The 20,183-nt window shown below is 39.0% G+C and overlaps 1 protein-coding gene across 1 annotated transcript in view; it reads right to left on the reverse strand.

Moving 5' to 3' along the window:
* LRP2 (LDL receptor related protein 2) overlaps positions 1–20,183 on the reverse strand; it is a 206,694-nt gene that overhangs the window by 64,785 nt on the left and 121,726 nt on the right. The window contains exons 34-41 of the mRNA XM_032880388.1: positions 13,898–14,007; positions 11,745–11,922; positions 8,206–8,419; positions 6,900–7,133; positions 4,667–4,855; positions 970–1,890; positions 672–837; positions 191–349 (exon numbers count right to left, since the gene is read on the reverse strand). Coding sequence (XP_032736279.1) covers positions 191–349; positions 672–837; positions 970–1,890; positions 4,667–4,855; positions 6,900–7,133; positions 8,206–8,419; positions 11,745–11,922; positions 13,898–14,007 — 2,171 coding nt within the window. The remainder of the gene's footprint in view (positions 1–190; positions 350–671; positions 838–969; positions 1,891–4,666; positions 4,856–6,899; positions 7,134–8,205; positions 8,420–11,744; positions 11,923–13,897; positions 14,008–20,183) is intronic.

Below are 20,183 nucleotides of genomic sequence, written 5' to 3' on the forward strand. Positions count from 1 at the left end.
ATCTCATGATAGATCAATTTTGACAGGTACATCTACCAAGCTAGAATACAGTTCATAAAACTATGATTCTACATTTTGGCCATTTCTATTTGGCATATTATAATTTTATCATGTTATGCAAATCCCCCCTCTGAAAGTGAAAGCAAGAACTCTTCTTATCAGCACCCACAAAAAGAATGAAAAAACTTACAGACTGGCATCTGCCCAGTAGAGAAGGTCATTCTCATGGTCCAGAGTGAGCCCATTGGGCCAGACCAGGCTGCTGTTCACAATAGGTACCCGGAAATTTCCTCCTAGTGTAGCTCTCTCAATTTTGGCATTAGTACCCCAGTCAGTCCAGTACATGTACCTAGTCATCCAAAAGGAGTTTTAATTAATTCACAAGAATCATAATATCTTTTAGTTAAGAATGGCAGCCTTAACTGCAAAATCTCACATTAATATGGCAAATGAAACCCACTCCATTCTCATCTACACAACTTGCCCAAAAGCCAACCTTTCTAGCAACAACAGGAGTTACTTCCCATTCAAAACTGCTTGTGTTTTTTCACTTTTGAACATTGAGCTACAGAGTTTCAAGCCCATAAAATATTGGTTATGGACATAACTTCAGGCCCCAACCCTTCCAGAAATAAACAATCAGAAATATGATAAATAAGACCATGGCATACCCTCGGCAAGGATCTAATACAATTGCTCTTGGCTTTGAAACATGGGCAATCACAGTGCGCTGAGAACCATCCTCAGCCATGGAGTAAATTGTCTGGTTGCTGTAGTCACTGTAATAAATTCTTCTATTGATCCAGTCAAAGGCAATGCCATCAGGATTCCCTCTACCTGGATATATACCAACAAACACACACAAAGGCATTAGAGTCTCAAAAGGCATTTTAGAACCTCTGGGTCAAACACATGTGTTGATTACGTTGCATCAACTTCCAAGAGAAGCTGCTCCTAGAGTGCCCTTACCTGAAATAATGGTCGTAGGAGACCTGGTCCCTGAATTTAGATTGACATATGAAATCTGACCATTTCCAGATGGGAAAGATTGTGTGAAGTAGATTCTGTTAGTTATGCCATCATAGACCAGGTCTACAGCAATTCTATTCACACGTATTGCTTCGAAAGGTGGGCTATGAGCCTCAGGGTCCAAGTGTAAGCTTCTCAAGGTGTTCTCCAAGGCAAAGATGAGAAAATCTTCTGTTGGAATGGCACAGCTCTTGCCATCACCTTCTAGGGTTCCAAAGGCACAGCCACATTTTGGGGTGTTCAATCCAGGCAAAGCAAAGCAGAAATGAGTGCATCCACCATTATTTTCCAAGCAAGGGTTGTTGTTGACCTCAGCTGGTGACCGGGGCTGAACGCTCTGGTCGAAGATGGTCACATCTCTTAGCCAGCTGAGATTGTCCCTTATCACTGTTGGTGGCTCAGGGCTGTCTGGTTCCTTGCTGGCTTGGAAGATTTTTTTTAAATTTCTGTCTACCCATATGATAGAATTTCCAAAAACAGTGATGGCATAAGGAGTAGGGTAACGACTGCCATAACGAATCACTTCAGATTCCTGTGCCTCAATACCAATCCTTGCAATTATATCTAAAGAATCATCAACCCAATAAACGTAACCATTGCTATGGTCTACTGCCAAGCCCCGTGGGGTGACAATGCCTTCTGATACAAGCACAGTTCGATTGGTACAATCAAGGAAAGAACGTTCAATCTTTGGGCTCTGCCCATAGTCAGCCCAGAAGAGGTATCTATTCTTGGGGTCTACAACAATATCCCTGGGCCTATCTGCAGTGGCTTTAAGGAGAATACGGCGGTAAGTGGTGTTGATCCGCAGAACTTCTATCAGTGTTTCAGACACAAAAGCATTGGTGAAATAAAGATTTCCTGCAGGAAAATGAAAGAACATGCTGATAAATGCAAAACCAAGAAGGAAAAAGAGGGAAACTTTTCAAATTCAGAACAAAATATAAAAAGCTGAGATTTGGGTCAATAAATGCTGTCTTTTACAAGATAGTAACAGTCCCAGCTTAGAGTTAGAAAAATAAATATTAACTCTTAGGAACTAAAGAAATTGTTTTGGGGCGCCTGGGTGGCTCAGTTATTGGGAGCATCTGACTCTTGGTTTTGGCTCAGGTCATGGTCTCAGGGATGGGATACCCAGCCCTGTGAAGAGCCTGCATGAAGCCCCATGTGGGGTTCCATGCTCAGTGGAGAGTCTGCTTGAGAGTCTTTCCCTTTCCCTCTCCCCAACCCTCACACACTCTCTTTCTCTCAAATAAATGAATAAATCCTTTTGAAAAAAATTGTTTCTTCAGATTTAAAGAGGAAGTGCCCGCCTTCAGCTTCTAAACCAGATCAGAATTCATAGCAAACGTCATAACCCACTTGTTACTGAAAAATCATTTTCCAGAATGTTCTTCCTCTTCCACCTGAATGTTTAACACCTAAATCTCCAAACACTCTAACACACATTATCATGGCATAACTTCTACTCCCAACACGACAAAATGAGCAAAGAGGGAGAGCCAACAGCTTCTCAGCTTATTTCGATGTCTTCAAGTGCTTCTTTATGCTTAGTATTAAGAGTTTAGTCTGACTAGCATAGCTGTTTTCATCACATGGATGAAACTCTAAAGCGACCAAAAGAGAAACCCATTTGTCTTTGGACATTACAGAACAATGTGAATGCTAGAATAAAAACACAATGGTGTGAAGATGGTAAAATGAATAGAGAGTGATTGATCCCATACTGATTCCACCAAGTCAAAAACCTGTTGAATGGTCAACTCTGTTACCAAGAGACATCTATTTTGGTTCCTAGGTCCAAGTAAAAATAGCTCTGAAGAAATCAAGCCAATATGCAATACATTACTGATCTACCCTTTATATATTCAAATCCTTTCATCTAGGTTTGGCAAACTTTTTCCATAAAGAGTCAGATAGTAAGTATTTTAGGCTTTGTAGAGCATATGGTTTCTTTCCCAAGGACTCAGATCTGCCACTGTAAACATGAAAAGCAGGTCATGGACAAATGGGCACAGCTGTGTTCTTATAAAACCTTACAAAAACAGGCATGGTCCAAATTTCTAGTTATTAAAAAAATAAGTACTGAGGACGTACAACATAATGACTATAGTTAACACTGGTGTATGGTATATATGAAAGTGGTTAAAAGAATCAATCCTAAGAGTTCTCATTAAAAGGAGAAAAATTTTTTTTTCTTTTCTTCTTTCCTTTTTATTGTATCTGCATGAGATTTTTAGCTGTCCCTATCCTGATAACCGTTTCACAATATGTAAATCAAATTATGATGCCGTATGACTTAAACTTACACACTGATGTGTGTCAATTATTTCTCAATAAAACTGTGGGTAAAGAAACAGCCCATGAGCTGCATTTGGTCCATAGACCATAGACTGCTGACCCCTGCTTTAGCTATACTCTCAGAAGTAATACAGTAATTTGTAATCAGAAATGGGATTTAGGAATCCAATTAAAGACTTCTCTATGATATTTAATATTTATAATAAACTCTTATGATAGCACCTAGATTTTCATAATATATTTTAATATTTCTAAGTGATGCCTACTTATCAAATGGATTAACACACAATGATACCTATTTTTATAGACTAGGATCATATTCTGAAAATTTTAATACATTTAATACATCTGTTTCTCAGTTCATCATTAAATAAAAACAAATGGTAACTTAAAATTAAGTACCTGACCCCTAAAATTAGTATTATACTGTATGTTAATGTACTGGAATTTAAATTAAAAATTTTTAAAGAATTTTGCTATGCAAGAGTGGGAACATGTCGAGTCTTACATGAGGGTAATGACCAACCAATTCAATGTCTTAGTACATCAAAGGAGAGATAGGGGTTATGAACAGGCAGGGTTCATGGGGAGCTACAACAATGGTTAATGAGGGAATAAGTCAGTGGTGATGGGTTCTGTCACCACCTGGAGACCACATTTGTATTCCTAGAGTTGCTTACAATATTAATAAGTGTATGCTGTATATGTCATTATTAAAAAAAAATAAAAATAAAAGTAATATAATTAAGTACATGAATCAATACGACTAAGTTAATGTAATACTGGGTCAAGCATTTCAATAGAATTACAATAAAGAAGTGCCTAAGGATCAAAGGATTTTTATACATTAACAAGATAAGCAATTAAGAATTTGTCAACTAAAATTGCTCAGCTTTAAAATAAATCATTGTCATTTCATGGTTCACTTACTTTAATATCCCTTACTCTTTGAAAATTTAGACATTTCTAATTTTAGAAATTAGGTGCTAATTTAAGTGTGAAAAAAATCAACGTAATTTTTCTAGCCATTCTGCCTATAGTTTTGATTATGTTAATAATGGAAGAAAATGAATTGTTATGACTCTGTCCACTGAAACACCTTGTCATTAACTTACTAGGCAATTGTTATGACTCAGTCCACTGAAACACCTTGTCATTAACTTACTAGGCATACAGCTTAGTCTAAAAGCATAATTCAATTTACCTTAAATAATACCAATAGTTATCTAGAAAAATAGACTTACAGCACATACAGCATTAGATTAAACTTTCAATCATAAAATAACATGTAAACACCAAAATATTTCTCAATGAAATCCCTATACAGCTTACCTACCTGCTACCCAATCCACTGCAATGCCCCGAACTCCATTTTCTCCTATCCCATGTGTAACGATGTTTGTAAAACCAGACCCATCGGGTTTGATTCTATAGATTGCATTATGAGTTATCATAGAGCTGCTAAAATCACACCAGTAAATAAAACCAGGAGACACATCAACATCCACATGCAGTGCATTTCGTCCTGAAACATTGAAGACAAGTTCATTAAACAATGCTCTAACTGGAACTAGAACTTTGACATTCCTGCCTTTCCTCTCCAACTGTCATTCCCAACCCCCTGCTCTGACCAGGTCCCTGGGACAAAATGAAACTGTTTCTCAGTTGCAGTGAGTACACCCAGCACCCAGATCTTGGTTTCTAAAAGCCATTTCCCACAATAAGGAGAATTGGCTCCCAAGAAAAATAGCTGATTCTAAGTTTGGGAAGGTGAGCCTCGAAGCTCTTAGACCCAGAAGCAAGGAAGCACATAAACACTCACGGAATCATGTCCAAAGAATACAGGCAGTCATTGATTTCAACGGAAAATCTACTTGGCCAAAATGAAGCCAACAGAGTATCAAGAGTAATTGTGGTAAATGTTTATAACACACTGAATTTTAAAAATGAATAAAAACTTGAATCTATGATGACACTGTGCCCCTGAAACCAGTAACATTAAATGTACGTATATGCATGTGCATGTACGCACAGATTGAGTGTTCCAATGTGTTGAAATACTAACAATTTTTCTATCTACGTGTACAATGTAAGGATGTTCACTGTCCCTTTCGTTCAACTTTTCTGATTTGAAATTTTTCAAAATGAAAAGTTGGGAGAAAAAATAATTGATTTTATGATCTTTACAAGATGGTAATTTAGAGCCATAACATTTCAGATGTGGGGAAAACAAAGAGGAGTCATGTGTACTAGTGCCTATCACCATCAGCCAAGAGCATACATGCTACCAGACATTCTCTGACTCCTTCCACCATGTGTATGGTCATCTCTTCTGACCATCTCTTCCTCCCCTCCATTTCCCTTCACTCTTTTTCTTCCTTTTCTATCTTTTATTTCTATCATTATCCATGACACACCCCTTGTGATGCTAGTAAACACTTGGTTCCTCCTACGGTAACAGGGATCATTTTCTATGTTCACAGTATACAAACACAAAATACTGCAAAAATACAGTTACTAAGGAGCTTCTAATACTGCCAACTCATTTATTTCAACTCATCAAATACATCTTAATAAACCAGATTATGGACTACTGTATTACTATTCTAAATAAGAGTCTAATCTTGATCCCAAATCTCCATCAACTGTTCTTCTAAACACCAACTCTGCATACTTCTTGCAGTCTCATGCTACATTCTATCTTGCTCTAGGCCTGTCACTCTCAGTGTGATCCAGGGACCAGCGACATCATCATGCCCTGGGAACTTGCTAGGAATGCAAACTGAGGGTTGAAGAAGGGAGGGGAGTGGGAGTTATTGGGTGACAGGCATTAAGGAGGGCACATGATCTGATGAGCACTGGGTGTTATATGCAACCAATGAATCAATGAACACTACATCAAAAACTAATGGTGGGTTGAAGTGCCTGGGTGGCTGAGTGGGTTGAGCCTCTGCCTTTGGCTCAGGTCAAATAAATCTGTCAAATGAATAAAATCTTAAAAAAAACTAATGATGGCTAATTGAACTTAATTTTAAAAATTTTAAAAATTTTATTTTTAATTTTAATTTTAAAAATTAAAATGTTTTTTTTTAAGGATTTTATTTATTTGACAGAGAGATCACAAGTAGGCAGAGAGGCAGGCAGAGAGAGAGAGGAGAGGAAGCAGGCTCCCTGCCAAGCAGAGAGCCCGATGCGGGGCTCGATCCCAGGACCTGAGCTGAAGGCAGATCATTACCTGAGTTGAAGGCAGAGGATTTAACCCACTGAGCCACCCACGCGCCCCAGAAATTAAAAAATTTTTTTTTTTTAAAAGGAATGTGGATTCTCTAGCCTTACTCCAGACGACTAAACGGGGAAATCTGTAGATGGGGCCAAGATCTGAGTTTTAACAAGCTCTCCAATTCTGATGTACGCTAATGTTTGAGAACAATTCAAGGCAGAGCCAGTTTATCTCAAGGGAAACACAAGCTTCATTACATGCTAAATCCAAACATGGAGAATGGCTTTATGGCACCAAGAATTTCACATGGCAGCAGAGTGAAATCTTACTTCTACTGGAGTTGGCATACCTTGGCCGGCCACTGGCACCATGGCTTCGGAGTGATCTGAAAATTCCAAGCTAAAGCCTGTGATTACAGACAGCATTGAAACAACAAGAAAAGAGCTATATGGAGAACAGGTCCGATTATCAGGATTGAGTTTCAGTCCACTGGCACAGGCACATGTGAACAATCCTCCTGGTACAGGCAGGCAAATCTGCTGACAGGCATTCCCATTGTTGCTACAGCCATTGGAGGATGGATCTAAATGAAATCAAAATTAGTTTGTAACTTTTGACCTCACATACTTGACACTCTACCTCAAATATCTTGTATTGGGTCACCGAATAATTCATTACGAAAATCAGTAACAAAATACAGCACCTGGGTTAACAACCTAAAAACAGCATTGAAGAGACTACAGCTTAAACAATTAACACATAAAGGTACCACAACTATTATAGAGAATGGAACATCAATTTTTTTTTCTTCCATAAATCATACAGAAATTAGAAGAATTGGGGAGATCAGTGTGCAAATTCTAATTTTTTTCACCCTTCTGACCTATGTACTGGCATTTAAAATTATATCAGTTTTAATTATGTGATCAACAATGTGATGGGCATTTGATTTAGAATATATTAATTAAGAACATTTAAAGGTTTTCTCCACATGCAATAAAAACAAATGCCAAGTGACAAGTCTAGGTTACAGACAGCAAACTGCTTAGTCAACTTTGGTTAGAGACTAAAAGCTACACAATATGTCAAAACTTCAAAAAATAATTTCTGTATCATAATGCTAGCTTAAGGGGCGAATCAAAAGTTAGATTATCTACGAAAAAATGCTGAAAACAGCAAGTATTCCCTTTAAGATTAGAAATTGTAACCTATTAACACTTCCCCATCAGGTACCCAACCAATGTTTCCTGACCACCTTCAACGTGCCAGGAACTCATCTAGTTACTGGATACAGAGCAAGAAACAAGACAGAAAAAAATGCCTGTCCTTATGGAGGTTACGTTCTAACCAGAAACAATAGACAACAAACTGATAGATGTCAGGGACCGCTATGAAGCAAAGCAAAGTAAGGAATTTACTTTGAAGTCAGTAAATTGAAGTCAGCCTGGCCTTTCAGATGCCAGGTTAGTCTCTGACACTCAGCCAACCTTAGGACAGGGCTATCATTTCAAAAATATTTGGGGTAATTTCAATTCACATGCATGTATGCGTACGTGGGTCTATGTGCAGGCATGAACTTACATATATAAGTGGGCAGATGTGTGAATGTACATTTTACATTCATGAACGTGTGTGTTTCAGTAACAAATACTTACCATGTCTGTGATAAACTCGAAGACCTCTCAAATTTGGAAAATTCTCTCTCAAGACTACTTTGTTGTCCCCAGTGGCCTTATCAACTCTTTCAATGACTTCATAGTGTTCATCCGTATAATAAAGGAAGGAATCATAGACAGCAATTCCCCAGGGGTGGGAAAGATGGTTCACCAGGATCATTCTATTTGTACCATCCACATTTCCTCTTTCGATCTAAAACATCAGAATTGTCATGATTGACTGATTGATGGTGAAATGAGAGAAACATTTAAAACTAACATTCTCTCTCTCTTTTTTAACTTAATTTCAATTAGCCAACCTATAGTACATCATTAATTTCAGATACAGAGTTCAGTAATTTATCAGGGATATAGAACACCCAGGGCTTAGCACATCACAGGCCCTCCTTAATGCCCACCACCCAGTTACTCCAACCCCTCACCAACCTCCCCTCCAGCAAACTACATTCTCTTAATAAAAATATACCACATCTATATAGCACTCTATCCTTCACAGAGATTTTTCTTATCTGTTTTAGGATTTCATAGTCACAATGACATGGAGCAGTAGGCCAGGCAAATGTCATCATGCCCATTTCACTGACAATGAAGTTTCACCTCAAGTAAGACAACTAACATTCTCAGACGACATGGTGAAGAAAAGGGGAACTAAACCTCGCTAGTCCCTGTCATATTCTGGACAAGGATACACATTTAGTGTCGAACTGTAGATCACTCCCCAGGAGCTGACTGACCCTGCATTTAACATCTTCACTAACGATTTCTGCAATGGGAGTAGGAAACATGTTTCATTCAATGACAAGACAGCAAGACTGAATGGGACAAGGTTATACTCGAATGGTGTATTGAATGGTGCTGTTGTATTCGAACAGGTAACAAGTCTTAGTCAAAATGACTGTAATAAGCTGGAAAAGAACTCACAAAAATGAAGTTCCTAATGGGAAATGACAAGTCTGCTTCTAGAAGAAAAATAAACTATAGACACAGCTGGTTTGATTTCATTCCAGAAACTTGTCTCAAAGGCCTCCTCTGTGCCAGGATCTGAGCTGAGTAGTGGCGAGAGAGACAAATGAGGTTTGGCTCATTACCTCACTGGACAAGGAAACCCAGCAGTTACAAGAGCAGGTTATGCCCTAGAAACTGACAGAAATTCCAGAAAGTCAGAGTAGAGGGAAGATAAGCTTGGAGGGGAGCTCTGAAGGAGCAACCAGGACCAGATTAGCTGTCTAAGCTCAGCTGAGGTGTCTGGAGCTATTCCTCAAGCCGAGCAGTGATCAAACCTATCTGTTGCAGATTTATGAAGAAAACATGCCTCCATCATGAAAGCAAGGTTGATTAAGGACAGCAATCATCCAATCAAGGTTCAGCAGGGTGGAGGTGGCAGAGAAAGGCTGCACCTGAGAAAAGAAGCAGAGGACAAATGGCCAGCACTTTCTGATGATTAAATAAAGACATGGTTATTAGAGTGAGGGAAACATGAGGGTTCTAACCTGGGAGAAAAGATGGAGAGTCACACCTCCAAAAAGCCCACACATTCAGGAGGGCAGAGCAGATGTGAAAATAGGAAGGGAGAAAGGTGGTGGGCACTATCTGGGACATAGTAAGTTGTCCACAGAGATCACACCATGTGGCAAGAGCTCCCTCATTACTGCATACAGACATCGAAGTCCGTGAAGTACTTTCACACATCACTACTTCTTTTCAGTGTTCTTAGTTTATCACCACTCTAAGTCCATATTAGGATTGAAACTGGCACTGCTGAATTAACAACAAACTGAACATCAGACCTACTGTGCAATATTATGGAGACCATCAATGTCAAAAACAGATCTGAAAACACTACTATTTAAAAAGCAGGGAAGCGGGACGCCTGGGTGGCTCAGTTGGTTAAACAGCTGCCTTCGGCTCGGGTCATGATCCCAGGGTCCTGGGATCGAGTCCCACATCAGGCTCCTTGCTCGGCAGGGAGCCTGCTTCTCCCTCTGCCTCTGCCTGCCACTCTGTCTGCCTGTGCTCCCACACTCTCTCTCTCTCTCTAACAAATAAATAAAATCTTAAAAAAAAAAAAAAAAAAAAAAAAGCAGGGAAGAAAAGATACAGATGTAGTAAAAAGAAGGGGCACATGCACCCCAATGTTCATAGCAGTAACGTCCACAAGATGCCGAGATGCCCTTCAACAGACAAATGGATAAAGAATATGTGGTTCATATATACAATGGAGTATTACCCAGCCATCAGAAAGGATGAATACCCACCATTTGCATCATCATGGATGGAACTGGAAGGGATTATGCTAAGTGAAATTAAGTCAAGCAGAGAAGGACAATTATCATAAGGTTTCACTCATATGTGGAATATAAGAAATAGAACAGAAGACCACAGGGGAAGGGAGGGAAAACTGAATGGGAAAAAATCAGAGATGGAAACAAACCATGAGAGACTCTGGACTCTGGGAAACAAACTGAGGCTTACAGAAGGAAGGAATGTGGGTGGATGGGGTAACCGGGTGATGGGTATTAAGGAGGGCACATGTTGGGATGAGGATGGGGTGTTATATGCAACTAATGAACTGTTGAACAATACAACAAAAACTTATGATGTACTAAATGCTGGTTAACTGAAAATAATAATAATGATAATGATAATAATGATTTACAGGGATTCATTTACTACCAACCACTGAAAGGAACTGACCAATACAAAGACTGGGTCACAGCCTGCTCTTCAGAAAAAACAGATACATACTTATGATGAAATTTCATAAAAACAAATTACTAAAGATGATTTTAAATTAGAAAAAAAATAAAAATAAAAAAATAAAAAATAGGGAAGAGACTGGCACACATTCAATACAATATCCACAGCAATATTTTAATTGATCAATAGTTATTACTGAGCACCTTCTATGTGCCTTGTCCCAGCTCAATTGCATAAGCACAACAGTGGTGATGAAACATTATTTCTGTGAATGGACGTAATTATATAGTTTCTTCATCTTACTGCAGAAAATAATGAGCTCAACCTTGAAGTTTAAAATTACCACCAAAGGGACTTTTCCCATATGCATCAACCATGTTAAGACCTTAGAGAATGGCACGTAGCTAGGAGGGGATGCCATGCTCAAAAGCTTGGTATTTACTTTTTTTTTTCCTTTAGTCTCTACAACTGGAGAGCCTGGATAACTTTGAAAGAAAAGCACTGAAATCACTAAAACATGAAAGAAATGGCTCTTCAAGGACAAATAAGAAATGAAAAATGGAAATATTTTATCTTGAAGAAAAGCAAAAGATCGGGGAAACGGCAATGAAAATTATTCTATAAGGAACTATGCACAAACTAGTGGAAAATGACTTCAACTAGGGCAATATTTGCTCTAGGGAAAAAAGTTATTAGGAAGAAAGGGCAATAAAACACTGGTCCAAGTGGCCAAGGGAGATTGTTCAGGAACCCCAGACAGACAAGGAACATCAGTATCAGCCACACAAGCTCAGCAATGAAGATCAACAGGGTGCGCATACCACTCCCGTGCTCGAGACCGCCCAGTAGAGTTTCTGCTCCTCAATATCAAGGGTGATGAACTCCAGGTGTTCAAGGTTCCCCGTGAAGAGAACTTTTGGAAATTTGCCATCCATGTTAGCACTTGCAATCTTGGCCGGAATACCACTGTCTGTTCCTTGGTCTGACCAGTACAGTTTCCTTCAACCATGGAAAAACACCAGCATTTCACAAAACAGACAGGCATAAAACAGTTACATTAAATATTTAAATGAAAAAAAAAGTGTTATTGATTGTCCTCGAAATGTGCACAGTTCAGTGGAGGAAATCTCCACTGTTAGTACCTTCTGACATATAAGATGGAGGAGTACTTAGCCGGCGTTCTGTCAATGTCTGTATATTTCCTCGTTATTATTGGGATAGAGACTATTGAAAATGGTATCTAGGGGCGCCTGGATGGCTCAGTGGGTTAAGCCTCTGCCTTCGGCTCAGGTCATGATCTCAGGGTCCTGGGATCGAGCCCCATATCAGGCTCCCTGACCTGCTTCCCCCCACCCCTGCCTGCCTCTCTGCCTACCTGTGATCTCTGTCAAATAAATATAATCTTAAAAAAAAAAAAAAAGAAAGAAAGAAAGAAAATGGTATTTAAAATAGGATGCTAGCAACCTACATTGATGGAGGATCCTTAACCCTGATCAGATAGGTTCAAAGTTTGTGACTAAGAAAGAGCCTACATCAACAATCAATGCCTTTCAAAGAATCACGCACATACAGTGCACTGGGAAGGACACTAGTACCTCCCTGCTCACTTCTCAGACCTGTTAGTTAACTCTTCTCCAAATCATCATCTGGCACAAGACCAGCTACTTTCTTTTCTGATTTTTGTGATGAAAAATGCAATATTATACATAAATCTAATCTCCACACAGAACTGCCAAATCCATAATACATAAAATTTCACTAATGTATATGAAGGGTTGCTTTCCAAGTCCTCTGTGGACATACCTTCTGGATATGAATACAAGTTTCCATTCCTTCTATCTCATCTGCTGCCACAGCCTCAGGAGACAATCCTCTTATGGTCTTTTCCCACAAGTCTTCAAAACCCTTCATTCCATTCTTTATTTGCAAACCTCCTGCACCCTCCATATGCCCGTCCATGAACCTCATCTTCAAATCTAAACTTCCCTACTTCTAAGTTCTCAAACTCTCACATTCTCTGCTTTGACCAAACTCTCCCATCTCTTCACTGCTCCTATTTTATTTCTTCTATGGAGCCTGTTCTTCAACCTTAAAACTTGCCTGAGCTTCCAAACCTTTGGTTCCTCTCTGCCCGGACTTAATACATAAGCATTTTACCAACATCCTTATTTATTCTCTTGATCTCCCATTGTGCTTAACTTGTTAGTCATTGGCCCTGAGTTCCTGTCATAATTTTCTTTCTCCTCTCAAATTCCAGGCTACCAAAAGTTTCCTGGACGAATCACAAAACTCTTGTGACTTCTGAGTTGACTAAAAATTTAAGCTACCTAACCTGAACTGGGAACTCTCTTCCCTAGCTGAACATTTTCTCCTAACTAGTCTCCCTGCCCCTGGTTTCTTCCACTCTGCTCTGACCCATCATCCTGAAATACGTATTTGATTCTATAATAATTCTTTTCCTCCCAATTCCCAGCTGGCTTTTTATTTCTCAAAAGAATAAAATGTACCTTCTTAGCATAATGACATTAAAGTCCTTCTAGGATTTGTCCCCAAATACCTTTAGCTCCCATCCTGTCAACCACCCCTAACTCAAAATCTCTGGTTCCAGCCCTCCACATGATCATGCTAAACCTTGACATGTTTCTACGCCTTTACGGCTCACTTGACCTCAAGAAACACTCCCCAGTTCCAACCCACTCTCTACCTACAGGAAGCCTTGAATTCTTCAAGTTCTACTTCAAATGTTATCCAGTTATCCAATGTTGCTAATTTAAAGAACATAGAACAAAACACAAATTATATCCTTCACATTAACTAAGAGCTATTTCTCTTTCTCACTGAGCTCTGTATTTTTCAAAATGTTGACATATGAAATCAGAAAAGGTCCTAACTTTGAAATCTTCCATTTTATCAGGCCATAATATTAACAAGAATGGTGCTGCATAGAAAATACGTGTCATTTATGAACACTCACCCATTAGCAGGATCAACAGTTATGCCAACTGGACTACCAACTCCAAGAGCTGTCCCATCATTGGTAATTAGTGTTTTTCTGTATCTGGTATCTCCTTGCAGTTTCAAAACCTATAGCACAAAATCACTTATTAGAACTGAGTTTCATAAGGGGAAACAAAGAAAACTGAGATGAAGGAGAACTTACGCAACAAATTCCAAAGCCCAATTAAAGATGAATGGGAGGGTTTGTGTGAGATTCAGATAATCCCTAATTGTATTTCAGGGCTATGAGGAAATCAGCTCAATAGAAAATAAGAAAAGCAAAATCATCCCTTAAATTCCTACTTCAATTCACCTCAAGTCTCAGGAGAGGAAATTTATATGGATAAAAGAAGGATTCAAATGGGTAAACATGCACACTCATCACCTGAGAGAAACTAAAAAATGTCTTCAGAAAAGGACACAGGAGAAAACTCTAGAAGAAACACGGGAGCCCCAGAGCTCTCCGGAATCCCAGTGACTTAACCATGGCACCCAGTGGCCCATCATCGAAAATACAGTTGACCAACCAGTCCAAATTTACTCCGAGTGAAATCTGAGACAGGTTAACAGTCAAGTTAAAATGAAAGAGTTCAAATCCCTGACCATCTAGATCGGACTAAGGCAAGTAAATTCACTTCTTTGAACGTAGTTTATTAGTAAAATGTGGACAATAATGGGATATTCTGCACAGAACTATGAGATAATACATGTAAAGCCTTTAACACGGCACCCAATGTGTGTTTCCTATTTTTTTTATTGGTCCATTTACTGGACACTTATTATGTAGCAGGCATTATACTAAGCATTGTTGGATTGAATCCTCACAATAATTCTGTAAGACAGATACCATATTATGAATGCCCATATTATATATGATGAAATTATTATATATTATATATTATTATATATGATGAAAGAGACCTTAACTAGCTTTCTCAGTGTTATCTATTTTTTTATTATTTTTTTATTTTTTATAAACATATATTTTTATCCCCAGGGGTACAGGTCTGTGAATCGCCAGGTTTACACACTTCACAGCACTCACCATAGCACATACCCTCCCCAATGTCCATAACCCCACCCCCCCTCCCAAACCCCCTCCCCGCCAGGAACCCTCAGTTTGTTTTGTGAGATTAAGAGTCACTTATGGTTTGTCTCCCTCCCAATCCCATCTTGTTTCATTAAATCTTCTCCTACCCCCTTAACCCCCCATGTTGCATCTCCACTCCCTCATATTAAGGAGATCATATGGTAGTTCTCTTTCTCTGATTAATTTATTTCGCTAAGCATGATACCCTCGAGTTCCATCCACGTAGTCGCAAATGGCAAGATTTCATTTCTTTGGATGGCTGCATAGTATTCCATTGTGTATATATACCACATCTTCTTATCCATTCATCTATGGATGGACATCTAGGTTCTTTCCATAGTTTGGCTATTGTGGACATTGCTGCTATAAACATTCGGGTGCACGTGCCCCTTCGGATCATTATGTTTGTATCTTTAGGGTAAATACCCAGTAGTGCAATTGCTGGGTCATAGAGTAGCTCTATTTTCAACATTTTGAGGAACCTCCATGCTGTTTTCCAGAGTGGTTGCATCAGCTTGCATTCCCACCAACAGTGTAGCAGGGTTCCCCTTTCTTCACATCCTCGCCATCATCTGTCATTTCCTGACTTGTTAATTTCAGCCATTCTGACTGGTGTGAGGTGGTTATCTCATTGTGGTTTTGATTTGTATTTCCCTGATGCCGAGTGATGTGGAGCACTTTTTCATGTGTCTGTTGGCCATCTGGATGTCTTCTTTAAGAAATGTCTGTTCATGTCTTCTGCCCATTTCTTGATTGGGTTATTTATGCTTTGGGTGTTGAGTTTGCTAAGTTCTTTATAGATTTTGGACGCTAGCCCTTTATCTGGTATGTCGTTTGCAAATATCTTCTCCCATTCTGTCAGTTGTCTTTTGGTTTTGTTAACTGTTTCCTTTGCTGTGCAAAAGCTTTTGATCTGGATGAAATCCCAATAGTTCATTTTTGCCCTTGCTTCCCTTGCCGTCGGCGATGTTCCTTGGAAGATGTTGCTGCGGCTGAGGTCGAAGAGGTTGCTGCCTGTGTTCTCCTCAAGGATTTTGATGGATTCCTTTCTCACATTGAGGTCCTTCATGCATTTTCAGTCTATTTTCGTGTGTGGTGTAAGAAAATGGTCCAATTTAATTTTTCTGCATGTGGCTGTCCAATTTTCCCAACACCATTTATTGAAGAGGCTGTCTTTTTTCCATTGGACATTCTTTCCTGCTTTGTCGAAGATTAGTTGACCATAGAGTTGAGGGTCTATTTCTGGGCTCTCTATTCTGTTCCATTGATCTATGTGTCTGTTTTTGTGCCAGTACCATGCTGTCTTAATGATGACAGCTTTGTAATAGAGCTCGAAGTCCAGAATTGTGATGCCACCAACCTTGGCTTTCTTTTTCAATATTCCTTTGGCTATTCGAGGTCTTTTCTGGTTCCATATAAATTTTAGGATTATTTGCTCCATTTCTTTGAGAAAAATGGATGGTATTTTGATAGGAATTGCATTAAATGTGTAGATTGCTTTAGGTAGCATAGACATTTTCACAATATTTATTCTTCCAATCCAGGAGCATGGAACATTTTTCCATTTCTTTGTGTCTTCCTCAATTTCTTTCATGAGTACTTTACAGTTTTCTGTGTATAGATTTTTAGTCTCTTTGGTTAGGTTTATTCCTAGGTATCTTATAGTTTTGGGTGCAATTGTAAATGGGATGGACTCCTTAATTTCTCTTTCTTCTGAATTGTTGTTGGTGTAGAGAAATGCAACTGATTTCTGTGCACTGATTTTATATCCTGACACTTTACTGAATTCCTGTACAAGTTCTAGCAGTTTTGGAGTGGAGTCTTTTGGGTTTTCCACATATAGTATCATATCATCTGCGAAGAGTGATAGTTTGACTTCTTCTTTGCTGATCTGGATGCATTTAATTTCCTTTTGTTGTCTGATTGCTGAGGCTAGGACTTCTAGTACTATGTTTAATAGCAATGGTGATAACGGACATCCCTGCCGTGTTCCTGACCTTAGCGGAAAAGCTTTCAGTTTTTCACCATTGAGAATATTTGCGATGGGTTTTTCATAGATGGCTTCGATAATATTGAGGTATGTGCCCTCTATCCCTACACTTTGAAGAGTTTTGATCATGAAGGGAGGCTGTAGTTTGTCAAATGCTTTTTCAGCATCTACTGAGAGTATCATATGGTTCTTGTTCTTTCTTGTATTAATGTGTTGTTATCACACTGATTGATTTGCAGATGTTGAACCAACCTTGCAGCCCTGGAATAAATCCCACTTGGTCGTGGTGAATAATCCTTTTAATGTACTGTTGAATCCTATTGGCTAGTATTTTGGTGAGAATTTTTGCATCTGTGTTCATCAAGGATATTGGTCTGTAGTTCTCTTTTTTGATGGGATCCTTGTCTGGTTTTGGGATCAAGGTGATGCTGGCCTCATAAAATGAGTTTGGAAATTTTCCTTCCATTTCTATTCTTTGGAACAGTTTCAGAATAGGAATTAGTTCTTCTTTAAATGTTTGGTAGAATTCCCCCGGGGAAGCAGTCTGGCCCTGGGCTTTTGTTTGTTTGGAGATTTTTGATGACTGTTTCAATCTCCTTACTGGTTATGGGTCTTTTCAGGCTTTCTATTTCTTCCTGGTTCAGTTGTGGTAGTTTATATGTCTCTAGGAATGCATCCATTTCTTCCAGATTGTCAAATTTGTTGGCGTAGAGTTGCTCATAGTATGTTTTTATAATTGTCTGTATTTCTTTGGTGTTAGTTGTGATCTCTCCTCTTTCATTCATGATTTTATTTGGGTCCTTTCTCTTTTCTTTTTGATAAGTCTGGCCAGGGGTTTATCAATCTTATTAATTCTTTCAAAGAACCACCTCTGGGGCGCCTGGGTGGCTCAGTGGGTTAAGCCTCTGCCTTCAGCTCAGGTCATGATCTCAGGGTCCTGGGATCAAGCCCCACATCAGGTTCTCTGCTCGGCAGGGGGCCTGCTTCTCCCTTCTCTCGCCTGCCTCTCCCTTCTCTCGCCTGTCTACTTGTAATCTCTCTGTCAAATTAATTAATTAATTAATTTTAAAAAAAGAACCAGTTCCTAGTTTCATTGATTTGTTCTATTGTGTTTTTTTTGTTTGTTTGTTTCTATTTCATTGATTTCTGCTCTGATCTTTATGATTTCTCTTCTGCTGGGTTTAGGGTTTCTTTCTTGTTCTTTCTCCAGCTCCTTTAGGTGTACGGTTAGGTTGTGTACCTGAGACCTTTCTTGTTTCTTGAGAAAGGCTTGTACCGCTATATATTTCCTCTCAGGACTGCCTTTGTTGTGTCCCACAGACTTTGAACCATTGTGTTTTCATTATCATTTGTTTCCATTAATTTTTTCAATTCTTCTTTAATTTCCTGATGGACCCGTTCATTCTTTAGAAGGATGCTGTTTAGTCTCCATGTATTTGGGTTCTTTCCAGATTTCCTCTTGTGACTGAGTTCTAGCTTCAGAGCATTGTGGTCTGAAAATATGCAGGGAATGATTCCAATCTTTTGATACCGGTTGAGACCTGATTTAGGACCGAGAATGTGATCTATTCTGGAGAATGTTCCATGGGCACTAGAGAAGAATGTGTATTCTGTTGCTTTGGGATGAAATGTTCTGAATATATCTGTGATGTCCATCTGGTCCAGTGTGTCATTTAAGGCCTTTATTTCCTTGTTGATCTTTTGCTTGGATGATCTGTCCATTTCAGTGAGGGGAGTGTTAAAGTACCCTACTATTATTGTATTATTGTTGATGTGTTTCTTTGATTTTGTTATTAATTGGTTTATATAGTTGGCTCCTCCCACATTAGGGGCATAGGTATTTAAAATTGTTAGATCTTCTTGTTGGACAGTTCCTTTGAGTATGATACAGTGTCCTTCCTCATCTCTTATTATAGTCTTTGGCTTAAAAGCTAATTGATCTGATGTAAGGATTGCCACTCCTTTCTTCTGATGTCCATTAGCATGGTAAATTCTTTTCCACCCCTTCACCTGGAGGTGTCTTCGGGTTTAAGGTGAGTTTCTTGTAGGCAACGTATAGATGGGTTTTGTTTTTTTATCCATTCTGATACCCTGTATCTTTTGATTGGGGCATTTAGCCCATTAACATTCAGGGTAAGTATTGAGAGATATGAATTTAGTGCCATTGTATTGCCTGTAAGGTGACTGTTATTGTATATTGTCTCTGTTTCTTTCTGATCTACTAGTTTTAGGGTCTCTCTTTGCTTAGAGGACCCCTTTCAATATTTCCTGTAGAGCTGGTTTGGTGTTTGCAAATTCTTTCAGTTTTTGTTTGTCCTGGAAGCTTTTAATCTCTCCTTCTATTTTCAATGATAGCCTAGCTGGATATAGTATTCTTGGCTGCATGTTTTTCTCGTTTAGTACTCTGAATATATCATGCCAGCTCTTTCTGGCCTGCCAGGTCTCTGTGGATAAGTCTGCTGCCAATCTAATATTTTTACCATTGTATGTTACAGACTTCTTTTCCTGGGCTGCTTTCAGGATTTTCTCTTTGTCACTAAGACTTGTAAATTTTACTATTAGGTGATGGGGTGTGGACCTATTCTTATTGATTTTTTTGGGGGGGGGTTCTCTGAACCTCCTGGATTTTGATGCTTGTTCCCTTTGCCATATTGGGGAAATTCTCTCCAATATTTCTCGCCAATATACCTTCTGCTCCCCTCTCTCTTTCTTCTTCTTCTGGAATCCCAATTATTCTAATGTTGTTTCGTCTTATGGTGTCACTTATCTCTCGAATTCTGCCCTCGTGGTCCAGTAGTTGTTTGTCCCTCTTTTGTTCAGCTTCCTTATTCTCTGTCATTTGGTCTTCTATATCGCTAATTCGCTCTTCTGCCTCATTTATCCTAGCAGTGAGAGCCTCCATTTTTTATTGCACCTCATTAATAGCTTTTTTGATTTCAACTTGGTTAGATTTAATTCTTTTATTTCTCCAGAAAGGGCTTTTATCTCTCCGGAGAGGGTTTCTCTAATATCTCCCATGCCTTTTTCAAGCCCAGCTAGAACCTTGAGAATCATCATTCTGAACTCTAGATCTGACATATTACGAATGTCTGTATTGATTAGGTCCCTAGCCTTCGGTACTGCCTCTTGTTCTTTTTTTTGTGGTGAACTTTTCCGCCTTGTCATTTTGTCCAGATAAGAGTA

Source organism: Lontra canadensis, unplaced genomic scaffold, assembly GCF_010015895.1.
Source record: "Lontra canadensis isolate GAN:19392208 unplaced genomic scaffold, GSC_riverotter_1.0 scaffold69, whole genome shotgun sequence".
In the NCBI taxonomy this organism is placed as follows: Eukaryota; Metazoa; Chordata; class Mammalia; order Carnivora; family Mustelidae; genus Lontra; species Lontra canadensis.